Source organism: Gambusia affinis, linkage group LG19, assembly GCF_019740435.1.
Source record: "Gambusia affinis linkage group LG19, SWU_Gaff_1.0, whole genome shotgun sequence".
NCBI lineage: Eukaryota > Metazoa > Chordata > Actinopteri > Cyprinodontiformes > Poeciliidae > Gambusia > Gambusia affinis.
Genome location: NC_057886.1, coordinates 16,656,476 through 16,682,238, shown reverse-complemented (window position 1 = coordinate 16,682,238; position 25,763 = coordinate 16,656,476). Strand labels below are relative to the sequence as shown.

General features: G+C 39.0%; 1 protein-coding gene across 1 annotated transcript; it reads left to right on the top strand.

The window, feature by feature from the left end:
* The first annotated feature begins 435 nt into the window (after positions 1–435).
* mrc2 (mannose receptor, C type 2) lies at positions 436–25,763 on the top strand. The gene is made up of 29 exons (XM_044100225.1): positions 436–716; positions 5,439–5,834; positions 9,502–9,675; positions 9,775–9,939; positions 10,750–10,863; positions 11,058–11,201; positions 11,289–11,480; positions 12,079–12,233; positions 12,313–12,417; positions 14,235–14,350; positions 14,435–14,583; positions 15,899–16,116; positions 16,230–16,372; positions 17,197–17,293; positions 17,389–17,518; positions 18,574–18,606; positions 18,709–18,875; positions 19,459–19,621; positions 19,707–19,849; positions 19,944–20,049; positions 20,134–20,300; positions 20,379–20,496; positions 20,566–20,804; positions 20,900–21,062; positions 21,617–21,766; positions 21,965–22,078; positions 22,437–22,616; positions 23,567–23,590; positions 23,674–25,763. The coding sequence occupies exons 1-29, from the start codon at positions 590–592 to the stop codon at positions 23,892–23,894; spliced, it is 4,413 nt and encodes a 1,470-aa protein (XP_043956160.1). The 5' UTR covers positions 436–589; the 3' UTR covers positions 23,895–25,763.

Here is a 25,763-nt window from a genome sequence, read left to right as displayed (position 1 = left end):
AATTACCACTTAACTTTACATTTTGATATATTTGACTGCGTACTTTTTAAATATTAAATAATAATTTGATCAGCTACTCTGTACTTGAGTGAACTTTTACTTTTCTACTCTTACTTGAGTCATTTCTTGGAGGACTACTTTTACTAGAGTATAAATATATTGAAGTACCACTCAATATATTTATTGCACACTCTGACCACCTCTGAATATACTGTATATTTGTATGTCACGCAACTTTATTAATTAAAAGCAATATAGAAATCAAGAACAAACATAACCTATCGAAAAATCCGAACACCAGACAGTAGGTGGCTGTGCAAACTCTATTAAAAAAAAACGTTCTTCCACTGACCTGAAGGCCCCCGGACCTCATGTTGGGAACCACTGTTGACTGCTCCATTCATTCCAGCCTCATCTGACTGAGAGGCAGAGGCAGGCTGAGCTCTAGCGGTCAAAACTCTCCTGCAGCTCCTCTCCATCAGCCGTCCCCCTCGGCCAGTTGCTGCTCCCCGGCTTCGCTTCCCCTCCTCTTCTCTTCTCTCTTCGTTTGAGTTGTTTTTGTTGGGTCTGTCGTCCTGTGGCTGTGAGCATGCAAAGCACCGAGCGACACCGAAACAAGATTGCTGCGCCGACATGGACGAAAGGGATACTTATATTTTACAAATGCACTTTATATTTATTCATCTTTAGTTTGGGACTGAAGAGGAGCGACACGGGTGAGGAGAAACAAAAACCACAAAAACAAAAAAAACAAAAACAACAAAAAAAAACGCTTTTGACGACACAAGTTGCGGGTTTGTGAAGATATTCAGCCTAGATGACTCTTATTGTTTTCATTTGCTCGCCTGGCTTAAAAAAAACAGCATTCTAAATGATATTTGGGATTTTTACGTACGTGTGTGTGTTGTGGAATGCTACGATCTAAAAGTCCGAGGTTTGAGTGGAACCAGATGTGGAGGCAAATGAGGGGAGCAGGGGACGGGGGGGCTCGGTAAAACTGTATTTTACAGTTTCCTTTGAATCTAGACTCCCGATCGCTTTTGTTTTGCTTCGTGTTCCTGGTGGGAATTTAGGTTGAATTCGCAAAGCCACAGACTGTGAAGTGACGCTTCATTTGGTTCCCTGCGGGTGGATGTGACCTTTACGTCCTGACTGTTGCAGGCTGCAATTAACACACAGAGAGAGAGAGAGTCCGATCAGACACCACGACACTCCGGAACCAAAAGAACCTCATTGACAGGGTTTGACCATTTCATCAGATCAGTTTGAAATTTCTCAAAAAGCTTAAAAATGATGTGGAACCAAACTGACAGCAGACTTTTTGAAGGATTAAATTTCCATATTCCTCTTGAAGGAACTGCAGATCATCTGGTTTGTTGAATAAAAACTTTTGGATTTATCACAGTTGGCATTTCATGGGCTCTTTTGGAAGTTTTTTTCTGCTTTGTTGTGTCTTCTCTCTGATTTCATTGTGGAGAAAAGGCTTTGTCACATTGGCAGGATGCACGATTTATGGGGAGTTTTAATTATTTTATTTGGCAGATCTTCAGTATTTACCCAATGTGGAGTAAAATGTCTGTAATTTATCCAGGGAGAATTTGTTGGAAAATATCTGGAAATGTCCTCATTTTAGTCCAAAACGTAAATGAACACTTTGATGAATGTCTGTGAATCAGTGATGGAAAGTTTCCGTTCTCCTCGTCTTATTCTGGTTTGTAAATCTGACACCCTTCTTCTGAGGTGCCACTTTCTCATGCTTCCTTCAAAACCTGAACACTCTTCGTCTCTTTCTTTCTCTCATGCTTCTGGAAAACAAAGCACTGACAAAACAGGTTTTGAGAATACCAGTTCCTATTTAGTCACAATGACTAGAAATGATCTTTTGTTTTCCTTGCATTCCAGGTACGTTTATACGGTGGCCCTTAATGTTGTAGTGGTTTGCACCTCAGGGCCACCGTACATTTAGGATAAGCCTGAAGAACAGAAAATGTTTGAGAAAAATAAATGAAAATAAAGGTCTGTCTTACAGTTTATGATCTGGCATCAGCATAAGGTTATATTCAATATCCAACTATAATAAAGAGTTCATTACTATGCTTCTTTTTAAAAGAAACTTAATATTCAAAGCTTAAACTTGCAGTTGTTTAGTCAGCCAGTTAAGTTGCGTAATGTCCTCAATGACGGTGATTCTGGGAATATCTGACGCTTTTGGAAGACATTGCTGGCTGCTCATGAATGCCCGTTTCATCTCCTTTTCTTCTTTTGGTAACTGATGTCAGTGTTGCAAAAGACGATCTGGGTGCCGGCGGGGTAGAAGAGGAGGATGAGACAACAGCAGGAGAGCTGTTGTTGCTTCACTTTCACGGCCCTCGACGGCTTAAGGTTAATCTGCAAAGAGCTTCCTCACATCAAACATGCAGCCATGTCCTCTCAAGTGTGGATTAAAGCTCCTGTGGGAATTTTCTTCTTGACTTCTTGAACTTCGACTTCAGGTTATGGTGCTGTTTGAAGGCTGATCCGTGTGTGCATATATGCACAAAAGAGTTGTGTAGGTTGTGGAGAAGGGGAGTGAATTTAGACTAAATTATGTGCAGTTGTCAAGGCAATCATCATTGTTTCCACAAAGCAGTGATGAACTGAAGAAGATCAATCCTGAATTAAAGGTTTTTACGGTAATCTTCAAGCAGAAAGTGAAACATAGTGAAAGTTAGCAGATCAATTAAGTCTTTTTGGCTCTTGAGAATGTAGAGCATAGATTTTCACCATACTTTAATATTTTATATTCTAAGTAAGTCATATAATATGATTAGCAGCAGAGCCTAGAGGCCTTGGTTGTTCATTTCTCTTCTTCACATGTTTGTATTTGGTAGTAACCTGAAACCTTGCTTGGTTTAAAAGCATTCTTACTACTTTTACTATTCAAATAACTCCACATAGTGACTAAAAAGTATAGCATCTTGGGGCGTGCTGTGGTGGTGTAGGGGATAGCGCATCCCACATTTGGAGGCCTTGAGTCCTCGACGTGGCCGTCGTGGGTTTGATTCCCGGACCTGGCGACATTTGCCGCATGTCTTCCCCCCTCTTTCTCCCCCTTTCCTGTCAACCTACTGTCATATAAGGGACACTAGAGCCCACAAAAAGACCCCCTGGTGGGGAGAAAAAAAAAAAGTATAGCATCGTCGCAATTTTTTTGCTAATTTCTTCAGTGAAATAATTAATTGTTTTTATCTTCCTAAAACGTTTGCACACTTCCTAGATGTTTCATTTATGAATGACCAGGTCAAAGACAAAACAAACGTCAGTCTCTTTTGCTCAGACTCAATGCAAACAAACATGGGATTTAATATTTTTGCGGCCGATCGCATTCAAGAACAGACTAGAGTCATACAGTTTATGGATCAGTACTATGTCCCTGTATAATGAGCCATATTATTAAATACAACATATAGCTATATTTTTTTCCAAATTGGCAAGAAAGGTTGTAAATAAAAGTAACACCCTATCCATAAATAACAGTAATAAAAAATAATGACACATTAAAACATTATAGGAAACTACATGGATGTTTTATTGTTTATTGTATTTATGGCCACATATTGTGATCTTCCTGGGTTGTTTATCCGCTTGAGTAGATGCAAATTGAAACAACAGACTTTTTCTCCTATTATTCTATTGTTTTTCATTATGATGTTAAAAAAATCAGCAGACAGAAGTGACATTTTGCTGTTATTTAACTTGTTTCCATTATACTAAAGCACAGAGAACCCATGAATCACATTGTCTTGTTTATTCTATGCTTTTATTGCCCCAACCACCCCCAGGAGTTGCATTGGCTCCATTCAAACATTTCCCTTTATTTATTTATTTATTTATTTATTTATTTATTTATTTATTTATTTATTTATTTATTTATTTATTTATTTATTTATTTATTTATTTATTTATTGTGGTATTGAAAAGAGAATACATAGATAAGAAGATTTCAGAAAAATGCTAATTTAAAAAATGGCAGCTACTGAGAATATTTTTAATATTATTGGTGGTCTTTGCTTCCATTTCTCCAGTTTGACCCAGTTCTGGTTTATATTACTTGATTTAAGGCATCAAATTTCTTTTAATTAATGAAATCACTTTCTTATTGGAACTTTTTTATTTCTCCAACTCCTTAATGAAACTGGAATGCTATTTTGTCTCTTAAAGGCAACACATTTGGTTTGATTTTAGGCTTGTGGAGGGAACGCAGTAAATTGGAAGTAAACAAGTCTGACGTATCTCTGTCTCGACAACTAAAGCCTTGTTATGAAGCCACAAGGTTTTTTGGGGAGTATTTGTAAACAAATTTTTTTTTTAAATGCAGCCAAAGTAATATTTTTGGTGTTAGAAAAATATTTGTGGTAATTAGTATTTTCCTGCACCTTACCCAATAAATGTGCATACACTGGCTGTAAAGAGCTAAAAAAAAAAAAAAAAAAAAAAAGAACACGCGTCAGTCCTGTCTTTCAAATTACAGGGATTCACATGCAAGGCTTGATGATCCATTGCCTCTGTGTGCATAAAAACAGAAGAAGATGTTATTTGTTCTTGACCGGGTGAAGACTGGGGTAGCAATCAGTCGTTTTTTTACATAAAAGCGCAGGGATCTTTCACAAACTCACTGCAGAGCATTCCCTGCAGAGAAGGAATGCTCCTCTATTTTGTCCCAACATCAGCTACAAGAGTGGAGAGTTCTGTTTATTTTGGCAATTTTCCTTTTAAACAGTTTTAATTTAGATTCTTGTGTGTGTGTGTGTCTCACACATATCTGCTTAACGGTCTTGATTTGTTGATTACCAGTCCCTGTAAATGAAACTAAAGTAATTGGAGGAAAACGTCTTTTGCTTTATTCTCAAGAGTCTCTTTCCCACGTCTCTCTCTATTTGGAAAACTCTCTTTGAGTTTCCCACTTGATACTCAAAGAAATTTCTTCTAAAAAAGTTTTTACGCACTGTGTCGAACCGTATCCTCTATGAGAACCAAGTGTAAGATTACCACTGACTCAGGTAAAAGGTTTCAAATTCATTCGGCAGATTCTAGTAATAATAAAAGCATTCATCCTCCAAAACCACTAGCAGTTGCTCTCCTAGCAGTCAAACAAGTCAGAATTGCACAATATGAACCGGGCGAGCAACTGGTGCTTCAACTTTTAACATGGTTATGCGTAACTGATTGTGTTACATAATGTTTACATTGAATGTTAGAAGGTACTTTAGGATTGCCAGAGGATGAATTGTTACTACTTGACATTCAGGACTGAAACTAGTTCAAACCCAACTGGGCATCCATTGTTGGTGATAACGATCCAGTCCCTGACCTCTTAGCTGTTAACACAAAATTCTGTTCTCATCCCTGTTATTGACCGCTGCTGTCGTTTCTGTCTCTCTCATTTTCTCTTTGCACAGCGCCAGTGGAATCTGATGATTTTGCTTTCATCCTTGAGGGCACCAACATGTGCCTCGGGGTGATGATTGACTCTCTGAGCCTGACGCAGTCCTGTGAGGAGCCCCTCCAAAGATGGAAGTGGGTGTCTCGTGGGCGCCTGTTCAACCTGGGCTCCTCGTTGTGCCTAGGTTTGAACCACAAGAACTCCAGTTTTGACCCGCAGTATCCTCCGATAACCATATACAAGTGTGATCGAGAGCCCCCCAGGGTAGACTGGACGTGGAACTGCAACGAGGTGCTGGAAAAACTCAGCAACGTCTTTCAGTCCCCAACATTCAATGGGTCGACCAAGTTTGCTTCAAACAAATGGAGACTGTATGGTGACGACCAGGATATCTGTTCCAAGATATATCAGGGTAGGCATCACATGTTTAATTTTACTTATCTGGAGTTTTACTGATGCATAAATGATAAGTTTGGGTTTGTGATAAATATCTAATCTGAAGTCATAGAAATCAAAATTACAATTAAGTATGCAAAAAAAAAAGTCAGAACATAATGATTTGAAAAAGGTAATGTCAAAAAGAAGTAAGACAGTTGGAATTATCTGTGTATTTTTTTTAATCCCAAGATTCTCACGCTCACAGTATTTGGGTAAATGTCTCTTAGCCTAACCAGCCGTATGGTTGACCATTGTTTTTGGCAGAATTCTTCATGTTCATCTAAAGTCATTGGTTTCCTGGTCTTAGTCTTTGCAAATCCAGTTTTGATGTGTTTGGTGACAAAGTCTTATTTAAACACCCACCTGAGTCCAAATTTCAGCAGGATCGGGTCAGAGGTCAACAACCTTTACAATCCAAGATCTTTGAAAAAACTACAAAAAGCAATGAAAAAAAATTAAAGTTATTATCAAACTATAAAATCCCAAACCAAAGGAACATTCATACAGATCAAGATTCGTCTCTGAAATAATTTTTCACCACAACTCTGTTTAGAATTATGAGAACCTTCTCATAGAGTATCATGATGAGGCATGTGTCCCTATTTCTTCTCTTGTTTGTCTATTTCCTTGTTAGCAAAAGTTATTAATGAAACTAAGAGATAACTTGGTGATTTTGATAGCAGTTGTATATCATGGCGCGCGTCTATGTTTGGCCCATTTTGCCATAAAACCCCTAAACCAATTGCCTTTAAGCTTACCTAATTAGTAAATGTAGTGTAAACCAATCTCAGTACGTGTGTTAGTTGAAGACACCAGACAGGTCAGGGATAAAGGTTCGGAAAAACGTAAGCCAGAATTTGGTTAGAAAACAACTTCCACTTCCACTCCCACTTTAGACATGTCATTTAATCATAATGTGGCTGCAAACTTCCCAAAACATGGTGATTCGCTTTTATCAGACAGTCAAGACCACCATGGTAACTCTGAGGGAGCTGCTCAAGTTTCAGAGTGTGTATAATGAAAGTTTATTTTAATAAAACAGCAAATTACTGAAGAGGAAATGACTAGCAATCTGGCAAACTGAATGAGAAGACAATAACAGAAACATTAAATCTAACAAACATATCCAATGCTCCACAGTAAGTAACAACTGAACTAACAGAACAGGAAGATAAAATAAATACTAAAAGCAAAATAATCAAAAAATTACATAAGAAATGAGGGGAAAATGATGAAAATAAAATACCAGAAATTAACAGGAGCAAAAGTCCGTAATGATAGGGGATCATGATAGTATTGCTACATTTTAAAACATTGTTCAATTCTTCTTAACCAAAAGTATAGGAGCTACAGTGCAGGCTCTAAAGAGTCACTTGTGGCTCCAGAGTTGCAGGTTGCAGACCCCGGCCCTAAACCCACCTGATTATAAATAATGGTGGTAGCAGCATCATGCTGTGGGGATGCTGTTCTTGAGGGCCAGTGAAGCAGGTTGATGAATGGACCTAAACACAGGAAGGTGTTTAGGTCTATTGGGTTACCTGGAAGGTAACCCAATAGACCAGACACTGGCTTAGAAGTTCATCTTCTCATAACAACCGTAAACATACAATCATAGCAACAATTAAACTGTTTAATTATTGGATATTGGATCAAATCAGATTCATGTGGTTGAGCTATTTTGCAACGTAAATTTTTTATTTTATTTGTGTATATATATATATATATATATATATATATATATATATATATATATATATATATATATATATATATATATATATATATATATATATTACAAATGATTGGCTTAAAAAAGCAGTACTACACATAGTATGTTACACTTTTCAGATTTTTACTTACAAAAATCTGGAAAAGTTTCTGATTTAATGTGACAAAATGTAAGATATTAGGCCTGTCATTATAACAAATGTTGCTGGACGATAAATTGTTCCTGAAATTATTGTGGTAAATGATAACATTTTTCTCTTGAGACCATCTTCAAGTAATAATAATGCAGGGTGGCCATCTCAAAAATGAATAAGCTTTAATTTTGTAAAGAATATGTAACACTGGAACTGGAAGATGTTTTTAACAAAACAGCCAAAAACAATAAATAAAACCCACACACAACAGAAACCATAAATGCAATGGCTAAAGAAGACTCTGTAAAAAAAAATTCTCTTTAAAAAAAATTTGATTTATTGAACTCCTTTTAAATTAGCATGTGATTAATTGACTAATTGTTTTAGGATTTACCACCATGAATACTTTTAAAAAACACTATAAAACATGCAGAACTCTGGCTCCTGAGGTTGGAAATTGTAAAGTTACCTTTTTTATTTAGTCTTTATTTTAAAGGTCAAAGTAAATTACCTTAAACAGCTTATTGAACCTCTTCTGAACTGAAAAACCGAAAACTTGCGATTCAAGAAGCTACACTAAACTAGCACAATGAGCCGGAGGAATCCCTGGTTGTCTGGCTTTGACTCTTTGCTTCCTGACTGAGCCATTTCACAAGGCAGAATTGAATTGTTTCCCCCTTTTTTTGCTCTGGAAATCATTTATGTTACCATAAATTAAGGATAACACATGCAAGCGCATCTCGAACATTTCCCCAAACACATGCTCAGCCACACAGTGACCCGGAGCTCCCTCCTGTGTGTGTCCGCCTGTGTGCGGCAGATGGGCTTACTGTTTGTGGATGCCACAGCTGTATCCCATCAAACGGATAAAGGAGAACGCTGCTTTTCTCCTCCGTTTGAGGAAACGGAGTGGCCCACCAGTGAATGCCCCACAAGTGTTTGTAAACTGCCATCAAACACAGAACGTTTTCCTTGGCCTCAAGAATATTTGCTTGTATGTAAAGTTTTCATTTCAGATTAAAACTAACCATCGTGGGTCTTAGCTAAGCCTCTTTTCCTGCTGCCTGCACTGTTCCTGCAAATATTAAATGTTTTTCAGAAATGACTGCAAGCCTCAACGAAGTCTAGTCTGTAGTTAACAGGTTCTGCTTGACTGCAGCCAAAACCAGAACATCTCCCTCCACTTTTTTCATCATCTCTCCTCTCTTTTTGCTTTCATGTGGCAGGGTAACTGCATGCTTTGAGCCTTTCACTTTCAGCCAGCGATCTTCGCAAGTTTCTGTGTGAAAGACTCCTACTGGTGCAGAAAAAATGCCTCTAGGTTTAGTCATGTCCAATACAGCCAGTCAGCCTGAAGCGGGGAGGGAAGACAGGGAGAGGGAAAGCTTTTTCTTTTTGGTTTTATGGCTGCTCTCCCTCCACTGACCTGATTTGTTTTGGAAAGAAAGCGTCTTCCTCCCTTCCTCCTCTTCTTTTATTGTTTTGTCTTCTTGTTTTATTGTGTTTCTAGACTGGTGCTATTCCACAACGCCTTCAACTGATGTCTAAAATCTTTCTCTTCTTTCATAACTGATGATTCTTACATGATAAAAGATGTTTAGTTTTGCAAGGGGGAAAAAAAAAAGGAACCCGGAGCCATTCGCCACTGTTTGACTTCCTGTTTTTGTTGTAAGATCATCCACTGTTTTTGCCTCCTGAGAAAACAATGGCCTCATTTAGGATCCTCACTTTTAAAGCCCCACACAAGCACTTACAGTCTCTCATACGATTTCTGTGCAGAGATCTACACCATCCAGGGGAATTCTTACGGCCAACCCTGTTACCTGCCCTTCATGTACGAGGGCCAGTGGTTTCACAGCTGCACAAGCATTGGCCGTGAAGACGGCCACCTCTGGTGCGGAACCACCTTTAACTACGACCGTGACCAGCGCTGGGGGTTCTGTCCTGTGAAGAGTAAGTTCTCACCCGATGTGTTCAGAACCAGACTCGTGGGGAAACTTTGCCGGATCCGAATCGTCTGGCTGACATTTCAGACCTTTGTTTCACTCTCAGGCAGCAGCTGTGAGACATTCTGGGATACGGACCCTCTGACAGACAGCTGTTATCAGTTTAACTTCCAGGCCACTCTGTCTTGGGACGAGGCTCACCGCAGTTGCAAACAGCAGGGGGCAGACCTGCTGAGCATCGGCAAGCTACATGAGCAGACCTACATCAATGGTAAATAGATTAACTTTATATGCTCTCCTTTTCAAACTTAAACTCTATAATGCTTTTATTGTGACAATTTAACGAGAACATGTCTACAAAAAATGGGGATAGTTGCATTAGTTATTGATATTAATGATGCTGTCTTTATTTGAAATATTTATTCAATTTAGCTCAATTAGGTTAATTTAAGAAGCACCTAATTTGATTTGGGGTGCTAAATTGAAAAAAGGAAGCAGATCCATCTAAACACTGCTAAGTTCATTCCCTTTAATACCGATATAGATAAATAAACAAAGCTATATACTGTATGTATCCAATGCAGTTTTATTATGAACTGGAAACAATAGAGCTTGAATTTCTCATGATCAAGATCAGATTCCTTGATGAAATCCATATTTCCCTGAGATAGAAACATTTCTAATATCTTTGAATAATTGACTGAGTTTTCTATGAAGTCAATTAAGTATGGAAAGTATGTGTGATTGAACTGAGATGATTATTTTTGTGTGTGTGTGTGCGTGTGTGTGTGTGTGTAAAGTGCCTCTTATATAAATAATCTCTTCTACAACTATAAATAATTTTGCACATTCTTTCAAATTGTAAATTTGTTTATTCTGTTTTTATTGGACTATTTGGTGATTTTATTTTTTGCATCTCTCCTGATTGATGAACTGGTGACCTCTCCCATTTATAAGTAGAATCTAACATCATTTTTTCTTTATTTGTTGTATTTTTGATGTGCTATGCAAATTACAGAGGCGTTATTTTGTTTTATAGAACCTTGTGTTATTTCAGAAACACTTTTCCTTTGCTTTATAGGTATTCTGAACGCTTACAGCTCTTCTTTATGGATCGGCCTCAATGACTTGGACGTCAATGGCGGCTGGCAGTGGTCCGACTCTTCACCAGTTAAATATCTTAACTGGGATAAAGGTCAGACTAGGAAAGCAACCCCAACCTCTTTGTTTTTGTAAATTTCCCACAAAGGGCTGCATGCCGTCTGGTTTTAGAAACAGCTGAGCTCTCTACTCAAAGATTCATTTATGAGTTTTACAAAGCGCCCACAGTGAGTTGGTGATATTTTTTTTGTTTTTCTAAAGTTTTTTATGTATTTTACTGAACTACAGAGCATCCGACTCACGCCGAGGACGAAAACTGTGCAGTGGTCCAATCTGAGTCATCGGGACGCTGGCAGAACCGGGACTGTTCTGATGCTCTGCCGTACGCCTGCAAGAAGAGGCCCAACGCCACTCTGGACCCCTTCACTACAGGTCCATAAATTTAGCTTTCATCAGTTAAATAAATCAGATTCCATTTGGCTAAAGCCTTTACAGTAAATTGATGGTTTTATTCTACAGATTCATGGACAGATAATCACAAATATGAGTGTGATGTGGGCTGGCAGTCCTTCCAGGCTGGATGCTACAAGCTCTTATCAGAGAAGAGTGACTGGAATGTGGCTCAGAAAACATGCCAGAAGATGGATGCCAACTTGGTCAGCATCCACACTCTGCCAGAGATGGAGTTCATCATTCGCAACATAAAAAAAGGTGATTTGCTGTGATAGCACAGCACTCTTCTTTCTCTTCCTGCAGTATCCCAAACCTGTGTGTTGTAGCAGCTTCTGGAGTCAAGGACTGTAATGGATACTCTGACTGGTACATTCTAGAAAACTATGCCAAAATGATCCAAAAAGTTTGCTTTAAAAAAAAGAAAATTATTTAAATACTGGGCATTCTTCACAAAGTCATCTTTTTTCATCTTGTTGGCATTTTATTAGGGCTGGATAAAAAAAAAAAATATTGATTTGAATTGATTTTCCTTTGAACTGCCCAATAAAGATAAATAGAAACCTTAAAATGATTTTCCCCAAAGTTCTGCATGACTTCTTGAATAATGCAAGATATTTTCAAACATTGCAAAAGCATTGAGAGCACCTCATTTAAATGACTGCATTTTTGTTTTGTCATGTAATTGCATTAGGTTAAATGCTTAATGTAAATACTCATATTTTTACTAATGCACCAAGGTGACAGAATCAAAAAAATCAGTCAAATTGAATCTCGAATCTGATCCCGGTGAATCAAATCGAATCGATTTCAGAAATCTGAAACGATGCTCAATATTACTTTTTTTGTCTGTCTTCAGACCTTGACCAGGTGTGGATAGGGCTCCATGACAGAGAAATGCAAATGGACTTCCAGTGGACCGACCACACCCCCGTTATCTTCACCTTCTGGCACCCGTATGAACCCAACAACTTCCGCAACACCCAGGAAGACTGCGTCTCCATGTGGGGTCCTGTGAGTAACCTCAGATAATCGCCCCCTGCTGGGTGTGAGTGTCATCCGTTCTGATACGTGAAGCGGCCGCTGTGTGCAGAATGCCCGTTGGGATGACGTCCCCTGTAATACATCTCTGCCCTTCATCTGCAAGAAGCTGGGAACAAAGAGCGACGGGAAGCCCCAAAACCAAGAGTGCAAACAGGTGTTAAACGTTTTCTTCCAATGCATCTGCTGCTGGAAATTATTTCTTTTAAATCACATTAAAACACATTATATCTTTACACTTTACACTGTTTGTTTTGTTGCCTATTTTGAGGTAAAATGAATATTCTAAACCCACCTAAAGAACATGATCTGTTTGTTTAACATTCAGTTTAAAATCTACGAAAAACTAAAGTCAATTCAAACTGGACCAGTTTTGCTAACCTCATTTCAAGACTATAAAGTCTTTTTGTGACTTTATAGCCAATAATTATCGCCTCCTTTGAGCCTTTCAAAGCTCATAGTATTTAGAAATGTAAACGCATGGTCATTGTGGTAAAAGGAAATCCATGTGTGTGTCCTCGGTGTGTTTTTAGTAGCCTGCTTTTACCCCAGATAGCTTTAAAGTATTAATGCTTTAAACAAAAGTATGTCTAGAGATCAATGATAGTGTTTTAACTCTCTCCCTGAGGAGCAGTCTGGCAGATCAATTTCTCCTGCTTCTGGAGATAGCGTGTTGTTTTTCTTTCTCAGGATAACCTATGTGCTTTATGTGTAGATAAATAAAGGGAGAGTATAACACAAAGTTAAAGCCTAGAGGAAAAAGTTTAGGACTACCAGATTCTAAAACAATACAAAAATCTGAATTTTGTGTTTGCACCACTTGCATTTTTTTGTCTAAATGATTTAATCAGTCATGGTTTAGGCTCTGATTTTGCTAAGAGATCAGTGAACATTTCCACATTCTCTCATTTTACAACTGTAAACTTTAATTCTTGTTATTGGAATTTAATTCAATAAGCCAAAAACCAAAGTAATGGTTTGGTTTTGGTAGATAACCTTTTAGTTACCTAAAAGGTTTTCAAACAAAACTTCATGGAGTTGAATTTTATTACTTTCAAAGAAGAGTTAGCTTATAAAGCAATAAATATACAGTAAGAGGAAAGACTTAACTTAAACCTGAGTTGGAGGTTCACCTTTCAGTAGGAAAATTCTAAAAATACAGTCAGAGTTATTATAGAGCTGTTTAGATAAATATATATATATATATATATATATATATATATATATATATATATATATATATATATATATATATATATATATATATATATATATATACCAGCAAAGTTTCTCTGCCAGCAAAGTTGGCAGAGAAATGCACCCAAGTGGCTTGCAGCTTTCCTTGGAGCAAAATGTGAATTTTATAAAGCTTTCACTAAATCCAAACCCATGTTTCTCTTTCCAGACTTTTTATTTGCGAAACGTATCCTTTCATTGCACTATATTGTGTTGGTGAAGTACATAAAATCCCCAAAAAATGCATTCGTGGCATCTGATAAAGTGTAAAAATGTTCAAGGGCTTTTCCACTTCTGATCAAAACAACTTGTCATTGTAAAACAGGGAGGAGAAGTTTTAGTTTCAGCAGATCTGTCCTCTGAGGGAGCTGTTAGTTCAGACTACAATAGAGCTTGAGTGTTTTCCTAACTTGTTTGTACAAAAAAAAAAAAGAGTTTATTCTCACAACGTTGAAAGTTATAATTTTCATGCAGAATCTCCCCCTCACTTTGCCTGTTGGCAGAACTCTCAGTCTGGACTGGTCTTTGGCTTTAATGCATGACCTGGCAGGAAAAATTTAGGGCAGAAAATGCTATCTCTGTGTCTATCTTCTTTAACATTTCATTCTGCCGTTACTCACTTTACTATAACTGATTAGATTCTCTGTTTGTTTGTTTTTATCAATATCTGACAGATGTTGCTTCCTGGATATGAAAGAAGCAAATTTTTCCTCTCTCTTTCTTTGGCTGTCTTCTCAGGGATGGAAGTGGCACAGTCCAGCTTGTTACTGGGTCGGAGAAGATTTGTCCACCTTCGATGAAGCCAGAAAATTCTGTGAGGTGCAGGAAGCTGCTCTAGTTACTATTACAAACAGGTAGATCTGGAGCACACACACAGAGTTAGATGCACAGGAAAGCTTCTTTGCACTGATTGAAATGATTTGTGCTTTATCGTAAAGATTCGAGCAGGCATTCGCCAGCAGCCTAGTGTTCGGTCGCTCTGGAGATTCATTTTGGATCGGGCTCAATGACCAGGCTACTCACGGGTCATTCCACTGGCTGAGTGGAGACGAAGTGACCTACACCCACTGGAATCGAGACCAGCCGAGTTAGTCACACACATCAGCTTTAATAACATCTCTCTATGAGTTTTGTTTGGTTATGTAGCCTGATGTTTGAGAGTTCTGAAAGGTTGCAAAATTACATGTCTCACTTTCGAAATAGTTGTTTTCACACAAATTGCATAGCTGACACTGCTCTGCCTGAAAAAATCTCAATTTTAATGATAGATGTTGCTTCTTTCACTTAATATGGCACGTGTTTACAACCTGCAGAAACACTTAGCGCTAACGCTGAGAACCAACCGCCATCAATAAGTCCTATTCAGCTCTGCAGGCAGATACGACTTTCTTTGGATGGACACCTTCTGTGGGTCAATCAGATGGAAAAATAGGCAACGATCACACCACTATGAGTGTATTTTCTTTCTCTTTTCACTTTTCTAATTTCCCTGAATGTTTTTCATTGATTAGTTTTCTTTCTTGGGGGGGATAATGAAAGTTCAATCTAATCGACTTTCTGAGATTTTCAGTTCATCAAAACTCAAGGTTCCGCTTTGACTCAATTTTGGATTTATTTAGCAAAATAAGAATTGTAACTCCACACAGGGCCGGCCCAAGCCTCCATGGGGCCCTAAGCGAAATGTGGTTTTGGGGCCCTCTAGTTCTGCTAACAATGAGGACTGGCTGCAATCAGCAGTCTGATCATTAGCTCATTCACACACCTGCTATAAACTTACTGCATCTCTGGCGGTGCTGTTTACATTATATACATGTATAATATAGGATGCATTTATTGGCCAACTGATTTATCAACCAGTTGATTTCTGGGCGCTGATTATTTTGGGGCATCGTCATTGGTCGATACTTACATGTGAAGCCCATCTCATCCCCTAATCTTATCTTACATTTTTAAAACAAAACCTTGAGATGTGTTCATAAAACAGGCATGGTTGAATCGATCGATTAAAAAATATATGGACTCAGTGACTTTCTCTTAGATTAAAGCCCTGGTGCTTTTGTTGATAAAAGGGGAGTTTTTGAAAACCTCTTTAATCGAATCCTAAATCTTTCCATTAAGTTTTTACAGCCTTCTTGGTAACCTACATTTATATGGACAGCAAAGTCCTTGCATTAATTTACATCAAGAGATATCTTAACACATGTGAGAGAGAGCAGGTTGATTGTATTAGATGCCTGCCAATCAGGAATTAACACATTTTTTTTTTTTCTGAAAAATGAGAGCAGCAGAGCACGCACAGACGGTGCTGATGTGCTTTGTGCATTTTGAGAAAAGATCAAACACTTCTCCACTCATAAGAAATCAGAATTTTCACATATATCCCTTCCACCCATCTGATTTAGCGAACGTCCGCGGTGGCTGTGTTGTGATGGCAACCGGCTCCGCAACGGGTCTGTGGGAGGTGAAGGAGTGCGCCTCGGCGAAGGCGAAGTTCATCTGCCGCCAGAACCAGGACACGTCTCTGAGCCCCGAGCCCCCCGCTCCGCAGCCCACCCCCAGCCTCAGCGGCGCCTGTCCCAAGGACTGGAAGAGCAACAGCAACCTGCGCTACTGCTACAAGGTTCATCCTGCACACTTTCACAGCCGCAGCATGAAGAATTAACACCTCACTGTTAGTTGGGGAAACAGTTTTTGTCACATATATGAGTGGACTGACATCAGGTTTGTGTGCAGGTCTTTCACTCCTCCCAGCTGGAGCAGAAGCTGAAGTGGCTGGATGCTCACCTGTTCTGCCGGAAACACGGAGCCAACCTGCTGAGCATCAGCAGCCCTGAGGAGGAGCAGTTCGTCCTTCAGGTCCTCCATGAGAATTTTGGGTGGGTATCGACTGTGACATAAAAATAAATGTTGAAACTGGCAAAAAACAAAACGATTGCACCATTTTATGCCACATTAAAAGAGAAAAAAACGTTTGACATTTTCAACATTTTCATCAGAAATCCTGGAAATTTAACAAGGGTATTACATTGTTGTTCTTGATCCATAACTTTTTTTACATTGGGATATTCTATTACTTATTGTATACTTTTGATATTTGCTCGTTTAGGATTAGACATGTTAATCACATAATATAAAAATCCAGCCTGAAAATAAATTTAAAAGATCTAGAAGGTGTAATAAACTTAGAAAACTTTGCTTTGAGTGTGGATTTAAAAACAGTAAATAATTTTAATTTAGCATCTGTTTTATTACAGAACCTGCAACAAACATTTGAACACATGGTAATGTTTATTAAGCCTTAAAATCATTTTATCCTTTGGCAGAACTATTGGCACCACTATTATTGACACCCAAACCAATTTCTAGAAAATACCATCAAGATTTGCTTTATGAAAATGGTAAAGAAACGAGAACATGTCAGAAAAGTTAATCAGATCTGTTTTGATGACCTAAATAATATCATCATCTATAGTCAGAATAATTAAAAAGTTAAAAACAACTGTAGCTGTGACAAAAAAAAGGCCCACAAAAAAGAGCCACAGATGGGTCTTTTAGCATATAGTGATGTAAAATATATGAAGAAAATGTGGATTTATTTTATGGTTTTTGTTTTTAGAATTTTATCTTGTGAGGACCACTGTATCTACTGTGATCTACACACCTACTTTTAGTATAATTTTGATCATGTTAACGCCCACAGAGAGTCAGAAGAGCATGAGCAGCACTGGTTTTGGATCGGTCTGAACCGCAGGAACCCTATGGATAATGGCAGCTGGAAGTGGAGCGATGGACTTCCGGTGGGTGAAAACGTTCTCCAAAAATCCATCATTTCCAAAAGAAGTGGACATAAATGATTAAAGGACATGTTGCTTAATCTCGACTCTTACCTCAGTTAACATACAGAAACTTTGGGCGCTACTACTACAACATCCGGCAGTGTGCTGCGGCAGACTTGGGCACTATGACCTGGCTGGCCATGCACTGTGACTCTGAGTTGGACTGGATCTGCAAGATTCCCAGAGGTATAACACCACTACACCTTTTTAATTAAAACCTTCTACTTTTTGCTCATTTATAAGTTCATCATTTGAGATTCAAACTTCCAAAATGGGTATTGTGGTGCACAGGTACATGCTCTCATAAAGTTAAGGTAAAAATTTGGACCTGTTCATTATTAAATCCCCCAAAAGTTTGGTTTAATCTGGGCGTGCTGTGGTGGCGTAGGGGATAGCACGACCCACGTTTGAAGGCCTTGAGTCCTCAATGCGGGTTCGATTCCCAGACCCGTTGACATTTACCCCATGTCTTCCCCCTTTCCTGTCAGCCTGCTTTCAAATAAGGGACACTAGAACCCACAAAAGACCCCCTGGAAAGGAGGGGGAAAAAAAAGAAAAAAAAAGTTTGGTTTAATCTGAGGGAAAACTCTCGTCACATTTCACCTTAGGCATGGTGTTCTTTTGTCGAATCTATTTTTTGTAGGTCAAATTTGGCTTCTTCAGACCGTAAGACATCTGCTCTCGAGGATCTAGGAGATTTAAGTGAAACCCTTGGATGTTTTCTTTGAAAAAGAAAAGCTTTTGTCATTTAGTGAAGATCTTTGGTCCAGAGCCATTGAGAACAGAAAATTAGAACACAATCAGTAATAAAGAGAAATACTTTTAGAGTTTCTATCAGCCTTTCAAGTTACAAGTACAAAGCTGAAGCTGTGGATTTTTTTGTACTCTTTTCCTGACTGGTACCTTTTTACAATTAGAAGATCTTGATCTTTTTTAACGTCTTTGCAAACAGCATAGGCAGCTGGACTTCTGATCGAATGTCATTAGGGGCAGGTGTGAACGTGAAGGCTACTGGACTGAAAGGTTTTCAAGTGTTAGTTTGATGTTGTATGCAGGTTATTGCAGTTTTTTTTTTGGTTTTGTTTCATGCGAGTTGTACAGAATATGTATCTTACTTTAAATGTGGAAAATTTTCTTAACTATTAATTCTCTCTGTTGTAACTTTTTATTTTTAGTGTATAGCACAGATCTGCTCTTTATTTTAGATCTAATTTATATTCCTCGTCCTTTCTCTTTTTCAGGAAGTGTTGAGTTGGAACCAGAAGTGACAGAAGGTCTGTCCAACTTATCCATTTGGTTTAAATTTTTATTTTCACACTCTGAAATTAGATCCTTAAATGTGTCACATCTGCCTGCTCTTCTCTCTTATCTGTTAGGAAATACTTCTCCAGAGTGGATCGCCTTCCAGGAGGCTCAGTATAGGTTTTTTGACCATCGCACTACTTGGGATCAGGCCCAGAGGATCTGCTCCTGGTTTGACTCCTCGCTCGCTTCAGTTCACTCAGCTGAGGAGCAGGCTTTCCTGACCAACACTTTAAGCAAGGTTCTGCAGGGTTTTTTTTTTTTTATATATTTCTAATTATTTCAGAGAGGCTATTAATTAGGTGTATCAATAAGAAATTGATAAATTAATTGCATGATAAATTAAAATGAGCACAATAATTTCCATTCAGATAAATGTTTTTCAAAGTGCAATTTTGTTTACAGAGGCATCGTAATCCATTTTATTCATGGTTTCAATTGTTAGTGGATTTTTGTTCCTTTTTTGTTTGTTGCTGTTCAGTGGTGTTTTATTTTGGAAATGTAAAGTGTGGAGTGTGCTGTTAAAAATGAAAGTTTATTCATCTTTGAGGGGACAAACTTGCAATATTATGCCATTATCAGTGTATTACTTGAAAATAACAACAATAATATTGTTTATCGCAATAATTTCTGATGCAATTTATCTTCCAGTTTTATGACGTTATCATAATATTAGTTCCAAATGGTCTCAAAATGACAATATTATCATTTATCACAATCATTTATGGGCCAATTTGTCCATACTGTGTAACAGATATGTGCAAATTCATAATTGCATCCCACCTTAGCTATTTTTGAGCATAGGTCTTCTACCTCACCCACAGAAAAAGTCTGAGCCGAGCTGGTGGCTTGGGCTTCACACCTACGAAAATGACGGACGTTTCCGTTGGTCAGACCACTCTGTGCTCAATTACGTTTCCTGGGCGCTCGGCAAGCCGCAACCAGTCAGCCGGGACAAAAGGTGTATTTACATGTCAACCAGCAAAGGTAAAATCAGCCAGAAATAGATCTGATCAGACTAAACCAGCAGATGTACAACAGGTGAGCTTGTGTTTCTGCCACATGTAAACAGGAGACTGGGCGGATCAAAAGTGTCACTCCGACTTGCCTTACATCTGTAAGCAGGTGAAGGAGACCGGCACTATTCCTCCGACGCCATCGTCCCCTCATCCACCTTCTGGCTGTCCTACTGGGTGGTCCCCCTTTCAGCATAAGGTGCATCAATATACTACCTCGATTTCAAGATAATTTATGTATTACATCAAATTATATGAGCAGTTTTATTAAAATAAAATCTATGGTGTCTTAGTGTTTCAAAGTTTTTGAGTCAACTCGGGTCACATGGTCTGCAGCCAAGCTCAAATGTGAAAGCCAGCGAGGTTCACTGGCTTTGGTATCCAATCATTTAGATCAAGGTGACTACAAGTTGTGCGATTGTAACTAAAGGCACAATCAGCAATGCAAAGCGGACATGATACAGCTGATTCTCTCCTCCCCAGCTTTCATCACCACCTTGTTAAAGAACGTCAGCACTGACCTCTGGGTGGGTCTGACCTCAGACTCCAAAAGTCACTTCCGGTGGTCCAAAACTGGCCTGCTCAGCTACACCAACTGGGCGCCAGGAGAGCCAGTCGACAACAGCGGCCCCCATCACAACAAGACGCCGGTATTCCCAATGGTCTCTATTCAGGTTGTGCCTTTGTCTGCATTTTGTTGCTGTTCTGACGTCTCACCGCTGCCTCAGGGAAACTGTGTGGTGATCATTCACGGCAACCCAGAGAGGAAAACTGGGATGTGGGCTTCCCGAGCCTGTGAGATGACGCCGTTGGAGAACAATGGATTCATCTGCCAAAAGCAGCCAGGTGCGATGATCAGCAACAACCAGAAAAGTGAGTTAGCAAACATTTCCTAATCATCATGTCTGACTTCAGATCGAAACCTGCCTCCGGCTCCGGCCCTCATTCCCTCCTCCCTGTCGGGGCCTGTGGAGCTGGGAGAAGTGACGTATCGGGTTGTGCAGAAGCGCCTTGACTGGACTGGCGCTCTCTACCTCTGTGAATCTTTGAACGGGACGCTAGCAGTCGTGAAGGATCCACACCAGCAGGCCTACTTGACGCTGCTTATCAACAGTCTGCACCAGCCAGCCTGGATTTCTCTCTATAACTATGGCGTAAACCCACAAACTCACTGACTTCTCATTCTACTTCTTTGACTTTGTTTTTCTTGCAGTCTAACAAACTCGCTTGCTTTATCATGTCTGCTCAGGGACGAAGCTTTACGTGGTTAGGCAATGAAGAGGTGAAATATTCCAACTGGAAAGATGGAGAGCCAAACCAGATGGCTGGATGTGGACACATGACCACCACAGGACAGTGGACCATGACTCCCTGTGATGCAAAATTGGATGCTGCTATATGTCAAATTAATGGTTTGTATCTCAGCCAATACTAAATAAGCTAGTGGCTTTTCTGTCACAATTTCAAATGTTTAAATTGGTTATACATTGCTCTAATAGTAAACTGAGTTCTGATTGTTAGTACACATATGCTGCAGTTAAATAGTTCTTTTTACACTTTAGTCAATGTGAGACATTAGACAATGCTTTCTAAATACATTTTGATAAACTTTGATTAATTTGTCATTTTCTTGTGTCTTTCTGTTTTAAAGGAAAATATAGGTCTCTGTGTCATATTATAATGAAACCACAGTGAGTCTTAACTCATTGATTATTAACTGAAAGAGCTTGAAAGAGTTCTGGTACGCATATAATTTTAAAGTTTAAATTAAAAAAAGCAACATACTAAAAGAGTACAAATTGTACTGCAAGAAAAATATTAAACTAAACTGTTGATTATCACCACTGAAAAAGATTATAAGACGTCTAGCGTCCTTTTAAGCAAAGTACGAATACATAGTTATGGGTGTAAAGTGTTTGGACACTGTGCTGTTTGTTCACTTAAGTTTTTTTTTTCATCCTTACAGATGAGCCTGTGAGCCATCAGTGGATTTATCCTGGACTTTGTCCCCACTCTGTGGGAGAGTGGGCCTGGGTTCCCTTCAGGAACCACTGCTACGCTTTCAACCTGCAGCTTCTTAAACTGCAGCAGGACGCGCTCACGTCCTGCAAAAAAAGTGAGCTTTACAGAAGCAGCTCCGAACCGTCACCACTTTCCCACACAGCCCATATGCATAACTTACCACCTCTGACTCTCTCCATAGTGAACCTAATTAACATGACATCAATATCCTCATAGATTTACTGAGCATGTGGCCCTGTTGTTTGATTTAGTTTTGATCCATCTGTGTTTGTCTTATTCTCTTTTCCATCAGTGGGAGCAGAGCTTCTGTCCATCCTGGATGAGGCAGAGAACAGCTTCATATGGGAGCACATCCAGAGTTATGCAGAACAGGCAAAGGGAGCTTGGCTGGGCATCAGCATGAAAGGTCCAGCAGCACCTCCTTCACAGTTTAAAAATACAGGCTTATTCATTCCACTTTCATTATTTTAGATCATTTTCTTTATTGAATATGATTAAATTTTAAGTTAATATTTTATTAAGGGATTCTGATGAGCAGCTCTTACCATAAAGTAAGGTGACCCATTCTGTAAAGTGTCATTTATTTGAAACGTGTTGTTATCAATCAGTGCAAATTGGGCAAAAGAGCATGAAATATACTTAGCTTGGTTAACGAGGAGATTAAATCCAATAAAACTGCACAGTTGAGGCAGAACGCAGTACAACAGGTGTTCTCCCCCCCGCCCCCCAAGTTTCTCTTATCACCCTTCATGCTCTTGTCACAGAGAGACGCCTTGTGTGGAACGAAGACACCGAGATGTCGTTCACCAACTGGGAAGCGCATAAGGTGGCGTTCTCCATGCTTTCCATCAATTCCTGCTTCTTGATCCAGAGCAACAGCGGCCGGTGGATGCCCGACTCCTGCAGAAATCGTACACACGGGGTGATCTGCAAACGGCCTCGCAGTACGTACACTCAATGAACACAGGACAGTTGCAGTTCATGCAATAAATTGCAAAGGTACTTGTAACCTTTGAACTTTTTCACATTTCTTTCAGTTTAGAACCACAAAAGTTTTATTCCATCCCAATTTCACGACTGGGTGAACTATTGTATTGAAAAAGTTATGCTTAAAGTATACATACCAGCACATTTGAAAGAGACTTATTAAAAGAGTCAGCATTTATAATTAAAAAAAAAAATCTAAAGTCAGAACTAAACAAATGGAACATTGTGTTTCTGTTTAGGAAACACATCTGTCTAAAGAAACCGAACAGAGAAGACCAACTTTTACTTTTAAGAAAATCATAAAAAGGAATATTTTATCAACATAAAATGAAATCTTTTGATTCAGTATAGTGCTGTATCTTTATAATATGAGTATATTTTTTCTTTGCTATTATTATTTTTACATATACACATTTCCTGTTTTGTGTTTATGTCAAAATGGCTTTGGAGAGAATGGGTAGATTTAAATTATTAATTACATATTAATTACTTTTCATGTAAAACTTTTGTTTATGTCAGCATAGAGCATGTTCATTTTAAACTCTACATGAATGAAATAAACAGAAAACACTAAATAGCATGAAATGTTTTGAAAGCTATGTATCATTTCCTTCCATTTCTTAGTTATGCTCTACCTTAGAATAGAATAGAAAGAGCCTTTATTGTACTTCTAAGAGGAAATTCAGATGTAGCAAGAGCAACAGACATGTAGGTTCACACAAAAGGTTGTAAAATTGTTAAAAACCGCTAATAAAAAACAAGATTAACAATAATAATAATAAATAACATACTGTACAAGGCTATAACAAAACCTTCTATTGGTCATTTATAATCAAGATAAAATACATGGACTGAAACGCCATCAGAAACAGTTTTCTTATTAATTTTGTGCTTTTTCCATTTGTAGATGCAGACTCATCCTTCACAACATGTAAATAGTTTTTTATTTATTCATTTATTTGATTCCTTTGATTATACTCTGCGCAGTACTAAAAATTGCTTCATTTTCCCCAGTGGATGTCGACCACCTGCCCACTCTGATCGTCGTCATAGTGACAGCTTTGGTGCTGCTTCTGCTGATAGCCACTGTGATCTACCTGTACCGGCGGCGAACCGCAGGATCTCGGGGTTCCTTCGAGGGGGCACGCTACAGCCGCACCAACTCAGGCCTCGACGAGCAAGCCGAGAAGAACATCCTGGTGTCCGACATGGAGCTGAACGAGCAGCCGGAGTAACTCTGGACCGACCCTGGACTGGACTGGACCCTACCTAGCACCGGAGAGACTCAGATTCTTTCCTTACCCTTTTCAAACCAAAACTTTTTTTTTTTAATGCCGAAAAGCTGTGTGGAGCACAGCAGATGTTTCCATTTTTAAACTGAATATCAAAATTTAAAAAAAAAATTAAAAAGCTACAAAATCAGATACATCCATCTGCTTTTTCTAAAATGCGTAGGCAGGTCACAATTGATCTACTGTGAACAGTTTTATTGCAGCTAAGCGCAAAACCAGTCTGATGAAATAACTTCTTGCCTCTTTCCAAAGTCAATTCTACCACACAGAGTTTTACAGCCTTGCTTGTTCTTGGACTGAAAAGACTAAAATCCACTTTTTTCCATTCTCTACCACATTCCTCTTTAAGATTTCTTTTCTATTGTCATGTCAGTATTAACCCAGACTTGAATGCGTTGTTTTTTTATTTGTTTCATTGGATTTGTCATTACATGTGCAGCTGTAGTGAAGCGTAAGCCGTGATGCGTGTGTGTGGTTTTCATGAGCCTGCCTCTCTCCCTCTTCTCCGACCTGACACGTCAGCAAAGGCTGTCAGGGACAGGAGGAAGAAAGAAGTGCAGATGTGAACACGCTAAAAGTGTTAAAAAAAAGGGGGGGCTGCTATCCTCAAACCATCTGAGGGCGAACACTATAATTGTGCACATAAGTAGGACTTTGCATTGAAAGCTGGTCTTTAAATGGACTATGTTGTCTTTTTTTAGTGCAGCACACACCCCGGGGGGTTGTTTTGATGCATGATAAGAATTTGGAGCCACCAAGCCCTGAAATTCATTTTGTGGCATGCAGTTTCTGCTGTGTGACTCTTAACTTTTGTTTGCCTTGGCTCTTTGTGCCTCCATCTGGAGCTGATTCGGCAGGGTTTTTTTAGCGCAGTCATTGTGTTATAAAAAGAGGTTTGTCATTTCAAAGTGGTCTAATCCTTCGTGTTTCATCACGTTTCTGTTTGTTGCATCAGCTCAGTTTTTGCTTTGAAGATGCACATTTTTGTTACCTGGAAACAGTTTAACTTGTCTGCAACACTTGCCAACACTTGAACTCTTTGACTGCTCACAAAAGAAAACATCTTCAATCATATTTCAGTGCCAAAGAGTTTTTAAAAGCCAAATTCAGAAACCTACCATCTCTAGTGTGTTTTTGACATCTTGTTACAATTTCAAAAATGTAACCTCCTTCTCCTGCTCTTGTCTCATTTCTCTCCCTCTCTCTGCTTGCAGAAATGCTTTGGAGCCATTTCAGTCTGAGGCTTTTGGTGTTTCACTAAGCTGCTGTGAAAAAAAGGGGGGAAAAAACCAAGAATGAGGGGGAAGGGAGGAGGTGTGAGTGAGCGTGTGCGTGTGGGCGTGCGCGTGTGTGTGTATGTGTGTGAGATGTGCGTACCCGGTCTCCAGCTGTGGAATGTTGAGTCTGCAAGAAGAGCTCAGTGGCACGTCTGGAACCAATCAGAGAAGGAGAGCTTAGGGACACGAAGGGTCAGAATGGGGAGGGAATTAAGAAAAATGGGAGAAAGCAGGATGGGGGAGTAAAGGGAGTAAATGGAGGAGTGCAAGGAGGAGTCAGGGATGTAGGTAGAGGAAAGGAGGAGTTTAACAGAGGCAGCATGTCCTCTGCTGGTGGATTCGTGTACAGGTCGCAGCAGCTGATCAAACCGGGAGGATTTAATAATGATGCAATAGTGTGCTTGCTTTGTTCTCCATTGTCCATGAAACAGGCCTGATCTCCCTCTGGATAAACCCAAAGGACCTGTTGGAATTTTTAAGAATTTTTGTGACATTTTTATAAGAAATTAATAAAGTTTACGTCCTCTGACTCCGA